The sequence below is a fragment of the Amblyomma mixtum genome, chromosome 3 (genome assembly GCF_055824585.1).
Source record: "Amblyomma mixtum isolate Tamu chromosome 3, ASM5582458v1, whole genome shotgun sequence".
NCBI lineage: Eukaryota > Metazoa > Arthropoda > Arachnida > Ixodida > Ixodidae > Amblyomma > Amblyomma mixtum.
Window position 1 is genome coordinate 236,428,884 of NC_143014.1, and position 15,684 is coordinate 236,444,567.

Consider the following 15,684-nt stretch of genomic DNA (forward strand, 5'->3'; position numbering starts at 1 on the left):
GTTCTACAAACTCTGCTGCAATCTCTTTAAGTACCAACCTACGATATTTGACACTATTACATCAAAAGCATATTATTCGACAAGATTTTCGGAAGTCGCGGTTATCCTTAAGAGTCGCCCCCATTCTGGAGAGCTGCGGTTAGATCATGTACACTCTGCCATTTTTAATTATTCTTAACCTAACTTACACGGACATTTTTTTGTTTTCCTGCCCTGACATTCAGGTATTGTACTCAAAACATCTTGCGTGTGACGGCCAGTTCTATGCTTACTTTAGTTGGTTGTTGCCAAAACGACAGAGCTTGTTGGCCAGTCAAGCTGTCAAGGGGCTGCATTTTTCCCCAGTTGTTTCAGGTATAAGTTTATAATGGGAAAAAAGCATATTGGCTTGTGCTGTAGTGCTTCTTGAAGCTGGAGAACTAGCGGTGGGGTCGGTGTTCAAGTCCACAGATTTAACAGACAGTTAAAAAAAAAATTCAGGGGCACTTTGACTCTAAACTGCGTAAAGGCGAACGCGTTTTCCGCACCACTTTCGCTGCTTCTGTGGCACTTGTGGCGTCACATATAATTGAGTACTAATTACTAAGTGATGACAAATCACTAATGAATGGTTAATTACTTATTAATGCCTGAATACTAATTAACTCCTGATTAATGACGCTTAAGCTTCGCTTTTAGGAGTGGAACGCGACAGCGTGTTGTAGCGCTGCCAGGGAGTCCACAGAACGCCACCACCCGTTCGGCGCGATGCCTTGCCCTTTGAACGCAACGCTTTTTGAGGAAAGGAAATGGCGCAGTAATTCTCTGTCATCTCGGTAGACACCTGAACCGCATCGTAGAGGAAGGGAGGAAGTGGGAGTGAAAGAAGACAAAGAGGGCCGTAATGATGAAAATGAAAATTGTATTTGAGGAAAGGAAATTACGCAGTAACTGTCTCACATATCTCGGTGGACACCCGTCAAAATTCGGGGGGGGGGGCACTTTTCTGACCTAATGTGTGGTCACTGATGTGTGGCTAAGATGTTATGCTTCGCCTCTAAGAGTGGAACGCGACAGCGTCTTGCAACTCTGTCAGGGAATCCATAGAACGCCATTGCCCATTCGGTTCTACGCCTCTCTCGTCGGTAAATTGGTTTTTGAGGAAAGGAAGTGCATCTGTCTCTCATATCTCGGTGGACACCTAAATCTCGCCGGAAGGGAAGGGAGGAGGATGGGAGTGAGCGAAGACACCGTATTCACTAGACGCGCCTTTGTTCATTCCAAACCATCGAGCTGGCATGGCGGAGTGGATAACATGCTCGTCTCGCACGCCGAAGACCGGGGTTCGATTCCCGAGCTCGACCAATTTCCTGCTCGGTTTTATTTATTTATATGGCCTGACTAGAAGAGTTAATTAGGCTGATCGAGTAATTAAGCAATTAACTATGCTCAGTCCCACTTACTTGGAGCATCACTATACGATCCCTTCAATTGGTTGCATGGTTACTAGCCAAAGACAATTGGCCCTGTTTGAAATTCGCGCACTGTGATGTCACGACCGTTTCGACCAATTGAAAAGCGTGACATTTCTGTCGACAACTGCTGCTTACAACGATGAGACATTAAAGGCTTCCGCCTTGAAACTGTCACTGATCACACAATACTGCAGAATCCTTCCACTACCTTCTTAACCTTCCGACGTAGAATGGCTACGATTTCGGGAAAAGTACACACAGTCATAACCAACGAACGAGAGCTGACTAGCGTTGGGACAGTCAGAGTACAGATGAAACCACAGCAAAGCGCTCAAGCAAAACAGCCTCATGAGCACAGTGTTGTAAACATGCCTCTCTTGCTGCTTCTTTTCCGACACATCACTGAAGTGTCAAGGAAGCTTTTCGTGTGAACACCAGGGACCCAATCCGAAAGCTCTTTTCCCTGCAACATCGATTCGTACTTCGATCGGTAATACCATCTGCATTGCCTCTCCCAACTCTCAGGTCACCGGCGAGATAGCGGAAAAGATGCACTTCTTCTACTTCCTGGTGTACCGCTACGGAGTGTGCGTGCCTTCCACCTGTTCTCGGGAGGACGTCGAGACCATCGCCGCCAGCCGTAAGTTCATCTGGTGCTCTTACAGTGGCGTCGCCGTTGCGCAGCATCCCAGTTGTCGTTCGCGCCGGCGGGGTGGCGCGACCCTCCGCTTCGACCGAGGCGCCCTCTCGCCGGGCAACCCTAGATGGCACTGCCCGCCTTGGCTTCTGCAATGCAACCGCGTGAGCTTCATGCAAATGCAACGCCAGCTTTCGACGCGTGCTACCTACATTACGAATGTATAGGATCGAAGCGTATCGTGCGGCTCCCGCTGCGTACACGTTTTCCCAGGGGTCGCCGTCGACGGCGGCTGCGGCAGTGCCCTTTGACGGGTGCTGCGGCGTGTCGTGCGGCGCGCCGCGGTGCTTGGCATTGGCCCGTCTTTAAGGCTTACCCTGTTGCGCGCCAGCGTGTATAGCGTCGCTACTGCCGAGAGGTGTTTCAGGCCGGTGACGTAAGAGCATATATGCGGACCAATGCGCGTGGAACTCAGCTCGCCTGTGCGAAGCCCGAGGATGTACTGTCCAGAGTAAAAGTGGTGTACAACACTAGCGCTTCGGTTTGAGTTGAATGCCGCGCCACTTTGCAGCAATGCCTACTGTATAGACAGACTAGGAAGTTACCGTTTTTATCGAGAGGCATTCCATTTCACTCGTTTTGATGCATAGCGCTTCAGGTTGGCGTAAACACCAAAAGGCGCCGCAAGAGCAGCGAGCGATGTAACCGCGAGTGTCATACACAACCTTTTTTACACCCGACAGTGCACTTTTGTGATCATAGTTCTGGCGTACTGCGTGCGGCTCTAAACAAAAACAACAGTGAAAAAGCAAACGCTTGGAAACAGCAGAGAGGCAGCTCTTTCAGATACGCGATATCAGGGTATAAAGCTCTAATAAACTTCGGCAGAACCAAAAATTTCTTCAGTTGACCTAAAGCTTTGCCATTTTGGGCACTTTTCTACCCTCAAAGGTTGGAAGATCCCTTACACTTTTCTTTGCGTTATTTTAATATATAATTTCGATTCTTAACGAATGCGCATCTTAACAGGATGCGCTTTTTAACAGGAGTAATGAAAAAAGCATGGAAAAGACTAGCATGAACTTAATTTCCATAAGTGACATTCACAACTCAAACTAGTGTTAGTTCAACGTGAATAGCGTATTTACTGCTTAAATTGTCGATTCTTAGAGCAGCTGAACACCGTATCTTCGAGTAATAAAAATAATAAAATTGAGGCTGTCAACGCCGCCGAAAGGAAGCTCTGCTGACCCTACAAGATGCGATTAAGGTGACCGGGCACAGTTTATTGCATACCAGGGACGCATCTGCGTCGTGCAAAATTCATCAGCGGAAAAGTGCTGCGTATGCGTCCAGCGCGGTACATGCGTACAATGCGGTAAATCCGTTTAGAGTCAGTAGGAAAACTCTGCGGGATGTGCGATACGATTTCGGAGCGAAGCACAACTGCATTTATGTACCATCCGCCCTCAAAAAGCGTGGCGTAAAGGCGCACGACACGTCTGGCGTGGCTGTGCCGCCAGTGAGCCTCGACACCACGCCTTGCGCCATCAGATGGCGTAGCAACGCAGTTTTGCATCGCTCCGCAACCGCAGACTTTTGCGGCTGACAGTTCATGTACAGGACAACGAAAAAAAAAATGACCATGGTTTACCTCCGTTACACCGATGGTCGAATCATAGCTTTTTGCTTGCTTTACTATGATTTTTTTGTTTTTATCTTGGCTTGACTTGTTTTTGCGGCTGATATGTGCACTCAGAATAAGCACTCAATTGCAAGTTTTAACCAATTAGGCCGGGTTAGTTAGCCTGTGTCAAATTTGGAGTTTACCATCGAGTTGGTCATAGTCAAATTAACCCTGATATCGATTTCGACCGAACTCCGAGAAAGGAAAAAATTCAGGGGTGACAGTGGCCTGAATTTGAAATGGCAAGGGCCAAATTTGAAGGTCATCATTGCACTGCCCACAATCAAATTAGCCTGCATATCGGTTTTAGTTCAATTGCTAGCAGGTCAAATTTGGGTGGTGGGCTAAATTTGAAGGTCACCATCGTGTTGGCTATAGTCAAATTGCCCTTCAGTTTAGGTCTAAATCCGAGCAGGTCAGATTTAGGTGGTAGGGGTGAGCCAAATTCGGAAATAGCCAATGCCAAATTTGAAGTAACCATCGTTTTGGGCCATAGTCAAATTATCCTGGATATCGATTTTGGTCCAAATCAACGACCTCCAATCTTTGAGGGTTTGGGGTGGGCCAAATTTGGGGAATGGAATGTTGGGAACACTGTCGCATTGGCCGTAGTCAAATTATGCTTAGACATCTGAGCTAAGGCTGTTGCTATGAAATCGCTTAGTCCGAAGGTCATTTCAATGTCAGACTAACTATCGAACTGAAACTTGAGATAAAGCTCTCATCTTTTCGTTATATTCATGTTTACAGGCAATCTAATTGATAGCAGCGTAAACTATGTCACATATAAGCGGTACCTTTTATCGAACAGCCAAGCAATGACAGTGGGAATGTCCTATCAGCAAGGTGACTGCATGATGGTAGGGGACATTGAGGACTTATTATATTACCGGCCTTAGCTCGAAATAATTTTAGAGGATCCTTGAAAAACCGCGCTGGTACCGATTGTGCCATTTTCTCCCTTATGTCGCATATGGAGCCGAGTTGGCGCCTTGCCCTGAACGAGATCTTTGCATTTGCCCAAAATTATATTCAATGCAAAAAATGTTGCACAATTTTTTAGCTAAATGTTAAAAATACCATGGAAGCTTGTGACGATTCGCTTTCCTCTTTGGGCCTTTTTTCATACCTAGAACATTCTGAAAGGAACATCACTGCACTTGTAACTGACTGACTGTGCATGGTAGCGTAGCTCGTGCTTTCCAGTGCCCAAATTCTTTTCGAATACTTGCGGGCGACTTTTTTTTCTACGTGTTTCACGATGGTCGCTAAGGACTGAAGAGGAAAAAGTTGCAGTGTTCAATTCTTCTTTGGTGCTCATCAATTACTTTCTCCTAGAGGAGAGAAATTGCTGTTAGTCAAGGGGCTAGCTGTGCTGCTCAGTTACCCTCCTGACACAGAAAATAAGGAAACTGAGTGCTGACATCACTGAAATGAAAAGTTCTAGGAAAATTTTTGGAAAGAAATATAATAATTGCGGAGATTTCCATAGGTCGACACCAGTTACAGGACCCCCTTCTATTGTTTGGCAGACTGATTAAGATATTAGGGTTCTCGGCGACTGATTTCCGAGACGCCAAATATGATTGGTTTGGCTGAAAAGGTCTCGTAATAAACAACCTTTATCTCGCGACAACCATTTTTGAGTGCGCAAGGCACTACAAGCCCTTAATTCGTACAGAGCGATTTTTCTGGGTCTTGTTTTGTTAGTGTTTGGGAAATGTGTATATTTTTTTGTCTGCTCAGATAAAGTTTAGTTGCGAGACAGCGGACATCCAGCCGTTTCTTGTCCAAGTCGCCGCTTTTTCTGCTGTGCGAATTCCTCAAGATGTTACTTCATAGTTACCGTTTTTTTTTCATTAGCTAACACTGGGCCTTGAACATTGCTAAAAACAAGGAAGGCATCTCGGCTTGCAGGACGTGGTGTCGCAATAGCATGCCGTAGATTTTTTTCAAAAATAATTGCAGACCGCTTCTTAGTACAGAGAAAAAGAAGATAAGCATGGAACGCGCCTTCGAGGTTCGCTTCCTGTTGTTCCGAAGTGAGAAAACGATACTTTGAAGCTGTGTCGGCCCAAACGCGCCTCAGTTTACCGCGTTCGCTATGCCACTTAAAACAAAAGGTTGAACGTCGCGCCTTTCTAAAAACCCCTCAGCGTGATGTGCTTTTAAAAAAATAAACAGAAACAAAGACATACTAGGGATCTTTCGGAATTTTTAATTGGTAACACGAAACCAGTGCTTCACAGGCACGCCTTTGGGAGCAACTTCGTCCACGACGCCTCGGTTTACGTTTAATGCCTTAATTTGGCCCCGTGTAGTGTCGTTTGATTCATGAATGTCTGTTGTTTCTTTAATTGCAGTCGTCAAGTCTGCAGAGTTCGAAGTCAAGGTTTCCAATTGTGAAGTGAAGGACGAGAACGCGAAGCTCAACCCGGACCAGACGGCCATTGTGTAAGTGTCGCATATACCGTCTTTCTTATCGCTTCTTGCGACCGGAAAGGAGAAGTTCACTGCTGTGAAGAAAGAGGATAAAAAAAAAGGAAGAACGCCAGCAGCATTTGAATATGTTGCAGCCACTTTCACGGGAGTCTTCTTTGAAACGGTTTAGTGCGTAATCCTCTTTTCGTAATGCACACCGGGCCTTTTCCATTGTGTACGTGCGCGTTTTCTAACTCCGCGCTGACACTATCTGCCTTCTGTCGATTAGGATTATTTCTTTTTGCAAAGACGAAGCCCACAATAGGCGCAGAGGCATTTATGAACATGTATGTTCACAGCATAGCCGCGCTTTTTGCACACCCTTCAGTAGTCGATAACATCTTTGTCGACTGTTTCCGCGGAAAGGTGCTCGCGTGGCGAAACAGAATTCCACAGCTGAATTAAAAATTAAACAGCCAAATATAAAAAGGGCGGGGGGGTGCACTATAAAGTTAACGTTTATTACTCCGCTTGTAGTTTGTTGTTGAACAATGCTTTGCCATGTGGCACTACTCAGACCTAGTGCGTGTAGAACTCAATAAACAGCTTTGCCTCTATGTGGCTTCAGATGTCGTCATGCCTTAGGAACATTTTTATTTATTCATTTATTCAGGTACCTACAGTGCCCGTTGAGGGCATTTTTGTAGAGGGCATACAGTTGCAAAGTATACATTGTCATGCAGCTGACACTGTGCACAAAACAAACAAAAAAACAATAAAGATACAACGATAAAGATAATAACATTAGCTATTAGGAAACTTCCTGCGCCTCCAACAACGTTAGGTATCCCATCCATAAGCGAGCGCGTTCAGGACGGGATTAAGACATCTGGAACATTCGACGGCTAACGTTGATATTTAACTGTGGGGTTTAATGTCCAGAAGCGGCACACGGGCTTGTGTGACACCCCGTAGTCTGAGGAGGGCTCCGGATTACTTTAGACAACCTTGGATTTTTAGCTCGTGTTCACATCACATAGCACATGGTGTTGTTTTTTTGTATTTCACCTCCGTCGAAATACGGCCGCCGCGGACGGGATTCGAACCGCGATCATGATCAGCTACTGAGCCACCGCAGCGCTTTTTCTACTGCAGATGCCTTACATATGACTTGAGGAGGGCTTCTGTTGTGGATCGGGCCTCTCGCATGCATTACATAGTACCTAAGGCAGCCACAAGAAAACCAAAGCGCACCTTCATTTCGCTGTGCACTTACAGAATATAGCTGTCACCGTTTGCGTCAGTAATATGCGCAATAATGTTACCAACTAAAGTAATGGCAGTAATAAAAGGTCAAGCAGCACGAAAGCCGTGAAAGAAGTTCAACACTGAACACTTCTACATACTGCCTCCCATGGTATGCAGACTTTTTCACCTCATTGTACAAGCTGATCACACTCTAACTGGCAAGTATAGCTTCTAGGAGTAGGTCACTTGAAGCGTGTGGACCCAGTGAAGCGCTGAACCTCACATTTTTAGAAAAATTGGTTAGCTAGCCAAGTTGGCCGGACACACTCGAACACATTCTGGTGATACACACAGTTTTTAACGATGCATTGGAACAGAACGAAAACAGGAGTTTCAAGGTGTAATTTCGGACAGGAATAATAAATGGGACTTCATTCGGCGTTCAAAACTAATTTGTTAGTCCTATACTGCAGAGGTTTCAGTTTCACAGTGGAAGTGTTAGCAATTCATGCCGTTTTAAAGCCGCGGGAAGAGTACCAAGAGTATTGAAAACCATGGGCTTCTTGAAGGCAAAGGCTTAGACGTTGCATAGGCTTAGCATGAAGTTGTTCTGCTCATAACATCCTATCAGGTCTATGATTCCCTATCTCTAGATATTCATCTTGGGCATTTGGTTTTGTTTTTGGTTTTGTGGGGTTTAACGTCCCAAAGCGACCAAGGCTATGAGAGACGCCGTAGTGAAGGGCTCCGGAAATTTCGACCACCTGGGGTTCTTTAACGTGCACTGACATCGCACAGCACACGGGCCTCTAGAATTTCTCCTCCAAAGAAATTCTAGCCGCCGCGGCCGGGATCAAACCCGCGTCTTTTGGGCCAGCAGCCGAGCACCATAGCCACTGAGCCACTGCGGCGGCATCATCTTGGGCATTTGTAAACATCATTCGCATTGCAAAATTCGCATCATAAAGATGTCACGAGCCTGTGCACTGCAAAGGTAAGAACACGACTTAAGTCTGCGTCTGTAGCTTGTTCGGGTTTTTTTTTTTCGATGGCATAAGTAGGTCATCGTTTGTCGGTTAAAGGTACACTGAGGAGAAATTGAAGTTGTCCTGTATCGATAGATCGCGGCTTTCGATTGTCGAAGGCTCTACTGTAAGCCAGAAAAGTTCAAATAATGAAATGCAGGTCTCGCCAACACCGGCCGTTTTCGCAAGCGAATTGAGGTACTGTACGTCATGACAATTTACTGCGCACGTATCCCCGAGGCCATGCTACATATTCATTCGCTTCCAAACGTGGTCGTGGAGTCTTTTTTGTTTTTGAGGTCACGCATTTGACTGGAGGGGTGGGATAATTCTCAAATCGAAGTATCTCAGCAATAACTGCGCCTTTTCATGCCGTACAAACGTGAGCATAGCCGAAAGGACCACATAATTGATTTTTATTGAAAAGAAAAACACTGAATGTAGTAGTCTTTAGTGTCGTTTTGAGAGGCTGGGGATGCAAGCGCTTGTCCCGCCTTTTTTTAAGGCGGAAGCCTTTAATGTCTCATCGTTGTAAGCAGGAGCTGTCGACAGAAATGTCACGATTTTCAATTGGTCGAAACGGTCGTGACGTCACAGTGCGCGAATTTCAAACGGGGTTATAACTGTACCTTGGCTACTAACCATGCAACCAATTAAAGGGATCGTATAGTGATGCTCCAAGTAAGTTTGACTGAGTTTAGTCAATTGCTTACCTAACCAATCAGTCAAATTAACCTTTCTAGTCAGACCAGATAAATAAATAAAACCGAGCAGGAAATTGGCCGAGCTTGGGAATCAAACCCCGGTCTCCGGAGTGCGAGCCGAGCACGCTACCACTCCGCCATGCCAGCTCGATGGTTTGGAATGAACAAAGGTGCGTCTAGTGAATACGGTGTCTTCGTTCACTCCCATCTTCCTCCCTTCCCGTTACGGTGACGTTCAGGTGTCCACCGAGATATCAGAGTCAGATACATTTCCTTTCCTCAAAAACCAATTTACCGACGAGCAAGGCGTATTTGTCCGCCTTTCAGATTGGTCCAAATTGTCGTGACGTCACCGCGCGCGAATTTTGACGGGTGTCCACCGAAATATGTGAGGCAGTTACTGCGCAACTTCCTTTCCTCAAAAAACAATTTTCGACTAGTGTCTACTGAGATATGTGAAACAGTTACTGCGTAATTTCCTTTCCTCAAATACAATTTTCATTTTCTTCATTGCGGCCCCTCTTTCTTCTTTGACTCACACTTCCTCCCTTCCTGTACGGTGCGGCTCACGTGTCCACCGAGATGACAGAGAATTACAGCCCCATTTCCTTTCCTCAAAAAGCGTTGCGTTCAAAGGGCAACGCATCGCGGCGAACGGGTGGTGGCGTTCCTTGGACTCCGTGGCAGCGCTACAACACGCTGTCGCGTTCCACTCCTAAAGGCGAAGCTTAAGCGTCATTAATTGGCAGTTAATTAATGCACCAACAATATGTACAGTGAACAATGGCGTAGCAGAATGCAGCACTCAGGCTTTCGCCTTTCACCACTTTAGCCGCTAAAGTTCCTCGTAATTTTTCTTTGCAATAAGAGCGTTGACCACACTTTAAATTTGCGCTTTTCACTGTGAATGGGGAAGGGGGGAGGGCAATAAATGTTTGCACGTCACACAGGCAAGTGTGTCGGCGAACAGGCCACAGGTTTATTTGGCGCTGATCACGAGAAGTGACATATCATGTAGTGATCAATAGAGCAGAGAGACCGATATGTTTCTGATTGACCATTTAGTGGCATTAAGCAGACAACACCAGAAAAAAAAGGGTATACGGGACACTGAAGCATCCAAGAAACATTTTGCATGAGAATAACAATGAGCATTAAAGAAAAGAAATCACTTGCATTTGCTGACTTTCGAAGAATCAGAACAGAAGACAAAATACAGAACAAGCGAGGTGAGACGTGATGTATTCATTTTTCGCTCATACAGTTTTAGGCTATGTCAGTTACTTGCTCAGCAGGCGCAAACAGGGAATTAAACATGTTGCATCGAACGCGGCCTTTCATCACTACAGAGTTTCGGCATGCAGCGACGATCATATTGTGTGTGTAGGTGACGGACGTGCGAAACGAAGCTGACAAGAAAGTGCGAGAAGCAGCCAGTGCACTGGGTGAACCTTTGTCCTGAAAAGAAGGAACTAGGAGTGTCGCACTGTGTTTATACATAGCGCACAAGTAACTGGACAGTGCACACACACGGGGATAGCGGCGTAGCTCGTAGCGCTACCAGACGACTTAGAGCGTATTCGTAGCGCGTTCCACACACCTACTAACTGACCTTAGTCATGAGAAATACCGTAGTAAGGAGGTTTGCTCTTGAGCAAAGCAGTAACGTGCGGCCGCTGACGCTGGATTTAAGAGAGGAAGCTTGAGTGTCAAAGTAGATACCTATGCTCACTTCCATAGTTTCATCGGCTCCAGCTGAAAACGCAACTGGCTCCCGCTACTCAGGAGCGCGATTCCCAATACTGCTAGTAATCGCTCCGTGATGAGCCGGCACCTTAGGCGGCTCTACACTGGACTGTTGCGATAGTAGAAGTCCCTGGCGCAAACAACTTGCAAGGTGTGGTGGCGAGCCGGCCCCTGGTGTTCTGGCACTTCCTCCACATTCCACTCCAGTACCAACAAATTGGCTGGCAGTAATAATCGCCATCGGGAGCCCAGAATAGAGATCACGATGTAATATATACAGGGGGCCCATCAACGCCATCTCCTACGTATTGTTTGGCGCTTTCGTTGGACTAGCTATGCTGCACTGTGATATATATGCACAAATCACAAATTGCTAAGACACGAGTACCGAACCTCACTTGCTGCTTGGTTAACTCTTCAGCGCGTCGCTTGCGTCCTATAGGAAAAGGTAGTTGGGTTTGTACGTGATTGCAAGGGACGTCTGTGCAGACAAAGACAAGTCCTCTTGTAGAAACATTGGCTACCATACTGAGGCTCCTTCCCTCCCCACTCAACCCTTGTGAACTGGACCCTTGGTCGTGTTAAGTTGGTCTAATTTAAAAGCAATGTATATTGGCGCAGTCAGAAAACAATAAAAAAACAAAATTGCAATCAGAAAACAACTCAACGGTGGCCGTAGCAGCCGGCGCATTCGGCGGTCGTCGCGATGAGAGCAGTCATCGCTCACGGCCGCACTCAGTTTTAAGATGACAGCCAACTTTCAAGATATCGCGGCTGCAATGCCACGAGCAATCCCGAGCATATTAAAAGCTGTGGCACCGGATCATGGCCGTTCCAGAACATCTCGTAGCGTTGCGAGCGACTAAGACAATATCTTAAGACCGCGTGGCAGCGATGATAAATAAAGAAAAAAGGTGAAAGAAGCCCACAAAAGCTTCCCGGTGGCATTTCGCTTTCGGAATTAAAAAGCAGTGAGCTGTTGTTCACATCCGTCGGCTGCACAGTTCTTCCTTCGTTAACAATAAGCCTCGTGTAATGTCAGCCTCGTTGATCCACACAGACATAAAAAATCAATCAGAAGACGATTTACGATTCCTAGAGCGACTATAGCTTGATTCACTACTCTGAAATTGAAGACACGCGCCTATTTTCACATTTTTTGTTCTGAATAGCCTCCTTCAGTGAACCGCCGCGGTGGCTCAGTGGTTATGGGGCTCGGCTGCTGACCCGAAAGACGCGGGTTCGATCCCGGCCGCGGCGGTTTAATTTCTTTGGAGGAAAAATTCTATAGGCCCGTGTACTGTGTGATGTCAGTGCACGTTAAAGAACCCCAGGTGGTCGAAATTTCCGGAGCCCTTAGCTACGGCGTCTCTCATAACCTGAGTCGCTTTGGGACGTTAAACCCCATAAACCAAACCAAACCTCCTTCAGTGGCCACCGAATTAGAAATAAAAGAAAACGATAATTTTAGCGGAGTCCCCAAGAAATCAGGGTAAATACATCAGTGAAGAGGTGAATACCGGATAACATATCGGAGTTAGGGTGCTGCTGCTAAATAAGTGCGATCTGTAAAAGTGAGCGCATCAATTTTATTTTTAACATGCAAGTTGAACCAACTGAACGCACATTCACTTACGCGTACACTACGCAATAATAAGAAAAATGCGGACCTCAAATTTGGCCTCTGACTTCAGAGGCTTGCAGTGCAGCTTTTTGTCTGATCGACCCACAGGAAAGTTGGAGCTTTTTGATGAATGCTGCATTTCCTCGACCTCCTTTTCAGGATCACAGGCTCGTGTGAACATGTCATGATTTACGCTTATCATTAAGCCAGCCATCCACTATCTTAGGCGCGTTTGCAATGACATTAGAGAAAACTACATAAAGATGCGTAGAAGAGTGCCAGAGCCTCGTTGTAGTAAGCGGATACTGACCAGCGCAGGTTTAGCGTCCTCTGTGGAGTGTTCGATTTCTCGGTTTCCCCATTTTGGTTCCTCGAAGTCTTGAAACAGCAACCAGTAGCTAACCGTGGGTAAGCCTTCTTATTCGATTCATATCTAGAGTGTATAACGTTATCTCATCGAGGTCCACACGGATGGCTCGTGCGATAATCGCAGCTTAGCAATCGGACCTTCGACACCACTGTGGAAACAACAAGGGGCTTTCAAATTGTTTCGCGTCAATAATTCAATAACGGCGTAGTTTACGCGTCTGTTCGCCTTACTCTTTTTATGTTTCTAACCAGGTTCCCTTAACCGGGAAGCGTTCAGTGACTGGCAAGCGTCATTTGCTTTTAGAAGAAAACAAACCCGCTATTTCGTAACGGTTTGTTATTATGTTAAATAGACGAAATTTTAATACACAATGACAAGAGACCTGCAAGTTCTCTGGATGGTAACGTAACATTTGATGCCATGACGCATGCTGCTTATACCGCAGCAATGAATCAATAAAATCCCTCTCGGCAGCTATGCTTGTTGCACTGTAACCACATTAAGCGCCCAGGTTTCTTCGGAAGCCTCGTTTTGTAATCGCGCTTGTGTCCAACTTCTATCAGGTGAACTGAATGATTGAGTTCGTGGTACCAAGTCATGGTGAGCCACTGTGTAGAAAAAGAAATACGTCTCTGACGGCTGAGGATGGCTTACAAAAAGTGTTTATATTGAAAAATCAGCGCAATGAAAGAACTATGTTATTGCGCGAGGAATCAAGAACACATAAAAAGCGTTTTTTTTTTGTCCTGCCAAAAATACTAACTGTAATCGCCTAAACTTCTGAACATATTACGTGAATTAGGCAACAAATGTCGCGTGTCCATGGAAAGGCGCATAAAAAATACATGGAAAGGCAATAAATATATGCGGCATGTGGGGTTTACCATCGCGAAGCGGCATATGGGGGACTCCATGGTTGAGGGCTCGCAATTAATTTAGACCAACTGACGCTCTTTAACGTGCACTGACCTCGCACAGCACAAGGGCGTTCTATGCGTTTTTTCTCCATTGAAATGCGGCGCCGCGGCTGAGGTTCGATCCCGCCATCGTGGGATCAGCAGGCGAACGCCGAAGGCACCGAGTCACGGCGGTGGTTCGGCAGTAAACATAACTGTAGCATTGGAATCACTCTACATGCGTAGAAGGGCTCGTTCCATGTTCACTGGGTGGGGTGGGGAGTAAGGAAGAGAAGAAAGAAGACGCTGCATTTCATGCTAGGTGCCGCCAAAGGTGACAGCTTAAAGTGCTATTTCTGCCCAAAATCATTTTTTATACGTTTAACTAACTCCATGTCCTTTTCGCAGGACGTTGCTGTGCATACTGACTGTCATAGCGTTAGCCTCGACCGGAGTGGACCTCGTCAAGAAGGCCATGCGACAGCCCGACAAGAAGGAAACGGAGGCAGAAAGTAAGTGGCCTGGCTCATTTCCGAGCGTTCAGTGCACACAAAGTCTAAGGCATGCGCTCAGTGTACAGTTGCGCCGGGTATGACCTGCAACTGCGAACTGCGCTTAATGTTAACTGCAGGAAGTTGATACATTGCTGGCAACTGGCAAAATATCCCAAGGAACAAATTGCCAGCAGTGTCCTGTCATTGGCTAGCTGTAGTTACCTGAAGTGCACAGCTACGGAAAGCAGCACAAACATGGAGCATCCTTCCTTCCGTTTTGCAGAGTAATGGATTAATGCCGCGTTTTAGGACGCTGAAGACAGCAGTCCGAATACCCATTCTTGAAAGGAATTTTTCAGTTTTCTGTTTGTGCAAAAAAGAAAACCGGACCAATCAATATTTTTTTTCCCCATAGGAGTGTGTTACCTTTTAGGTTGAATTGTGGGAAGAATGCCATGCCTGCAGGCTATTCCAACGTTTGCCGGCACAGTATACTGGTCGTTTACTTACAACTAACAGTATCAAGCCCGCAAATCAGTTACGAATAACCCTCTGTGCGCGTTACCTTTTTAGGTTGCTTGGTTTGGTTTGGTTTCGTGGGGATTAACGTCCCAAAGTGATTAAGGCTACGAGGAACTCCGTAATGGAGGGCTCCGTGTGGTTTCGGCCACCTGGGGTTCTTTAACGTGCACTGACATCGCACAGCACACGGGCCTCTAGAATTTCGCCTCCATCGAAATTCGACCGCCGTGACCACGATCTAACCCGCGCCTTTCAGGTCAGCAGCCGGGCGCCATAACCCCTGTGCCACTACGGCGGCTCGTAACCTCAAAGGAGCCACCGCGGTGGCTCAGTGGTTAAGACGTTGGGCTACTGGCCCGAAAGACGTGGGTTCGAACCCGGTCGCGGTGGTCGAATTTTGTTGGAGGCAAAGTTCTAGAGCCCCTGTACAGTGCAATGTCAGTGCACGTTAAAGAACCCCAGTTGGTCGAAATTATCCGGAACCCTCCAATACGGCGTCCCTCATAGTCTTAGTCGCTTTGGGACGTTAAACCTCCATAAACCATAAACCTTTTACGTTGCATTCAGAGACGCGTTAGATCTGATATCTTGCCGTGTGATCGCACTTCCAGGCGTCGTCTGCTGGAGTGCGCCGGTTGGATATACACCGGCAGTATAGTCGCGTGATCATAGTCAGCCATTGGAGAAACTGCCATCAACTTTACGTGCGTGCTGTTTTGCCGAATGCCGGCAGAGTATAATCGTCCTTAATGGAACTCGACAGGATGCTTATACAGCCAGCTGCACCATTCCAAATAGAAGGCATCAATTCTGGCCACCCCCGCCTGTAGGCTACGTCTGTTTCGTGAAGGAAGCT

The 15,684-nt window shown here is 46.5% G+C and overlaps 1 protein-coding gene across 1 annotated transcript in view; it reads left to right on the top strand.

Moving 5' to 3' along the window:
• Positions 1 to 15,684, top strand: part of LOC149354083 (nose resistant to fluoxetine protein 6-like) — a 267,897-nt gene that overhangs the window by 170,323 nt on the left and 81,890 nt on the right. Inside the window, exons 3-5 of the mRNA XM_089577449.1 lie at positions 1,980 to 2,094; positions 6,142 to 6,232; positions 14,221 to 14,324. Coding sequence (XP_089433575.1) covers positions 1,980 to 2,094; positions 6,142 to 6,232; positions 14,221 to 14,324 — 310 coding nt within the window. The remainder of the gene's footprint in view (positions 1 to 1,979; positions 2,095 to 6,141; positions 6,233 to 14,220; positions 14,325 to 15,684) is intronic.